The 3,756-nt window shown below is 54.0% G+C and overlaps 1 protein-coding gene across 2 annotated transcripts; it reads left to right on the forward strand.

Annotated features, from left to right (window-relative positions):
- The first annotated feature begins 720 nt into the window (after positions 1-720).
- On the forward strand, positions 721-3,350 carry FOXI1 (forkhead box I1). 2 transcript variants are annotated; one of them, XM_063088187.1, is made up of 2 exons: positions 721-1,300; positions 2,791-3,350. In XM_063088187.1, the coding sequence occupies exons 1-2, from the start codon at positions 721-723 to the stop codon at positions 3,348-3,350; spliced, it is 1,140 nt and encodes a 379-aa protein (XP_062944257.1). The 2 variants fall into 2 exon arrangements, with proteins under 2 accessions (XP_062944257.1, XP_062944258.1); XM_063088188.1 differs by having other exon boundaries at positions 3,073-3,350.
- Positions 3,351-3,756: the final 406 nt, after the last annotated feature.

Here is a 3,756-nt window from a genome sequence, read left to right on the forward strand (position 1 = left end):
TGTGTGAGTGTGAGTGTGTGAGTGTGTGTGAGTGTGAGCGTGTGTGTGAGCGCATGTGTGAGTGTGCGTGTGAGCAAGTGAGCGTGTGAGCTTGTATGAGTGAGCACGTGTGAGTGTGTGAGTGTGTGTGTTTGGAGCAGCAGGGGAGTGTATAACTGGCTGCTCCTTTGAAGCCCTTTGAGAGAGAGGATAGAGTGTGATGTGGCCACAGCAGTGCATGGAAAAGAAACAGTCCGGAGGAGAAGGGAGAGAAAGAAAGAAACAAAAAGTGAGATGCAGAGAGGGAAGGAGGCAGAGAGAGAAGGAAAAGAAAAAGGACAGAAAATTGTGAGGAAAAGGAGAGAAAATGAGACAAAGAGACAGAATGGAGGAGGAAAAGGGGTGCAGGTGAGATGAAGAGGAAGACAGAGGAGAGAGAGGAGAAGGAAAAGGACTTGGCCAGGAGAGAGAAGCAGAGAGGGCGCCCTTGTCATTTTCCATATCAGCTCTAATGGGCTTGTCTAGCGTCGTTAGTGGGGACCTGAGGTGGCCAGGACAGGCCCCTCCCGTGGGCTGCTGGAGGAGGAGGGCGGATCTGCGGGCAGGTGCCGCCCTGGGGTGGGGCCGCCCGGCCGAGCCCGCGGGGTATAAGGGGGAGGCTGGGGCCTGCCGAGCACCTGTCAGGGGCAGCTCGGGACTGCAGGTGCCAGGCAGGTGGCTCCGGCCGAGCCCAGCCCCAGCATGAGCTCCTTTGACCTCCCGGCGCCCTCCCCGCCTCGCTGCAGCCCCCAGTTCCCCAGCATCGGCCAGGAGCCCCCCGAGATGAACCTTTACTATGAGAACTTCTTCCACCCACAGGGCGTGCCCAGCCCTCAGCGGCCCCCCTCCTTCGAGGGCGGCGGCGAGTACGGGGCCACCCCCAACCCCTACCTCTGGCTCAACGGGCCCACCATGACCCCGCCGCCCTACCTGCCCGGCCCCAGCGCCAGCCCCTTCTTGCCGCAGGCCTACGGCGGCGTGCAGAGGCAGCTGCTGCCAGGCATGTCCGGGCTGGGGGGCAGTGACCTGGGCTGGCTGCCCATCCCCTCGCAGGAGGAGCTGATGAAGCTGGTGCGGCCCCCCTATTCCTACTCAGCTCTCATTGCCATGGCCATCCACGGGGCACCCGACAAGCGCCTCACCCTCAGCCAGATCTACCAGTACGTGGCCGACAACTTCCCCTTCTACAACAAGAGCAAGGCCGGCTGGCAGAACTCCATCCGACACAACCTGTCGCTCAACGACTGCTTCAAGAAGGTGCCCCGAGACGAGGACGACCCGGGTAAGAGAGCCTTGGGTGTGTGAGTATGGGGGCAGGGGGAGGCCAGCTGCTGGGGTGCCCAAGGGAGGCTCATTTCACTCCTCCCCAAAACCCCTTTCTAGAAAGTTCTGACAGGGGACTGCTATGAAACAGCTAAGGGGAGCTCAGCAGTGGAGGAGAACGTGGGCCCAGGGGGCAGATTTGGCTTTCAGTCCTGGCTGTGCAGCTTTCTGACTGGTCAGTGACTTGCCGCAGCTTAGATCTCTGTGCCTCGGTTTCCTCATCTGCAAAACTGGGATGGTAACAGTGTCTACTTTGCAAGTTTACAGTGGAGGTAATAAGATAATGTGTGCAAGGTCTTTGGTGCCAACATGTGGTTAATTGACTGCAGTAATTATTGTGATTCATCTGCATCCCAGCACCCAGTACATACAAAGTCTTTGGTGAATGAGGTTGGACCAAACAAAGCCCACGTGCATCCCAGGCCTGCTGGGGAGAGCATCTGACCTTTGTTGAACAACCCCTGCCACCTGCCCTACCCCTACATACGCAATCCCCTTTAACCCCACAACACCCCTGCAGGGCAGCTCTCATTAAATCAATTTTATAGATAAGGAAACTAACATACAGAGGTGAAACCACCTCCCTATCTAAGGTGATACAAAATGAAAGGATAGTGATGGAGCCCGAATTTGAATGGAGGTATCTCTAACTCCAGAGATTGCGATCTTTTCCTTTTAATGACGAATTTCTAAGATACAGAGACCTGCAGGGAGTGATGTATTAAAATATTCATGTATATATTCATTTCCCAGAATTAAAGTCCATTTTTCTTCCAACACAGGAAGCCAGGATATGGCTCAGAGGAACCCCGCCTCTGCCCCCTTTGAGTTAGCAAGAGCCAGGCCTATTTGTCCCCAGAAGAGGGCAAGTGTCCTGTTCAAGGACTGCCTCACCCTCAGGCTGAGAGAGTTCAGATCTTCCCTCAGATGGTACCTCACAGTCACAAAGCCCCGTTACACGTCCAGTGTTTGTCCTTTCTCACAGTGAGCCTGAGGAAGAAGGGACAGGTACAACAGGATACTGTCCAGACTAGGAGCAAAGTCAGGACTCAAGTCCATTCTCGGACTTCATGCCCAGGACTATCAGGGAGTCCTAAATTTTTTCCTGAGTTTTCTTTAACTTCAGCAATGGAAACACTCCACCACTAGCCCAGCATCCCTACCCCCCAGTACTTACCTTCTTCAAAGAGACCTCCACTGTAAACTCCTTCATGCCTTGTGCCTCTTTTTCTTTGTGGCCCTGGAGCGCCTCGTCGTGGCGCGGCTGTGTAAAGGTGGGTGTGGTGTAGCCGGCTGGTTAGTTTGCTGGTTTGTGAAATTCCTTCATTTATCAGTCCCTGCCTTTTGTTCTCTTTTTCTGCATTTGTCACCTCTGCTTTTAGTTTATGGCAATAAGGAGCAAAGCATCTTGTCCATCTCTCTACTTACCTTCTCCCACTTTTGTATCAGGCAAAGGGAATTACTGGACCCTGGACCCCAACTGTGAGAAGATGTTTGACAACGGAAATTTCCGCAGGAAGAGAAAGAGAAAATCAGATGTTTCCCCTGGCACAGGCTCCTTGGCCTCAGAGAAAACAGAGAACAGTCTCCTGGAGGGCAGCCCCAAGGCCACGGAGCCTCAGGACATCTTGGACAGTGCCTCACCAGGCACCACCAGCTCCCCAGAGAAGCGGGCCTCCCCTCCCCCGTCAGGCACCCCGTGCCTCAACAGCTTCCTCTCCACCATGACAGCTTATGTGAGTGGGTCAAACCCCATGGGCCGCCCTGTGGCCACACCAGGACTGAGCCCTGAGCCCACTGACAGGATGGGGCAGAACTCACTGAGCTTCAACTCCTACACCCCCCTCGCCAACCTCAGCAGCCATGGGAGTGGGGGCGAATGGGCCAACCCCATGCCCACCAACACCCTTGGCTATGGAGGCTCTGTCCTCAACCAGTTCAGCCCTCACTTCTACAATAGCATCAGCACCAACAGTGTCCTGTACCCCAGGGAGGGCACCGAGGTCTAGGTGCAGAACGGCTCCTGAGACAGATGGACATGCCCGAGAGAAAAGCAATCGATGTCTTCCACTGCCAGCCCTGCTGTGGTCCAAGACACTGAACTGTCCAGATCGAACACAGAGGCTCAGAGGAATCCATCTTCTTCCTAGAACATTGTTTAAGGCTTCTGTTTATCACACATACAGACTCACCACCTTTGCAATGGAAATTATGGTGCCTAGATAACAGTAATAATTGTGGCCATTTGTTTAGCATTTATTATGTGCTGGGTGCTGTACCAGGCTCTTTAAAGGCATGGTCACACTTACTGTTTACAGTCACCCTGTGAGATTCAAATGAACTTCCCCATTTAACAGATAAAGATACTGAGGCTCAAGGAAGTAAAGTAACTTTTCCAGGGTCATACAAACTAGT

This window comes from Cynocephalus volans, chromosome 2 (assembly GCF_027409185.1).
Source record: "Cynocephalus volans isolate mCynVol1 chromosome 2, mCynVol1.pri, whole genome shotgun sequence".
In the NCBI taxonomy this organism is placed as follows: Eukaryota; Metazoa; Chordata; class Mammalia; order Dermoptera; family Cynocephalidae; genus Cynocephalus; species Cynocephalus volans.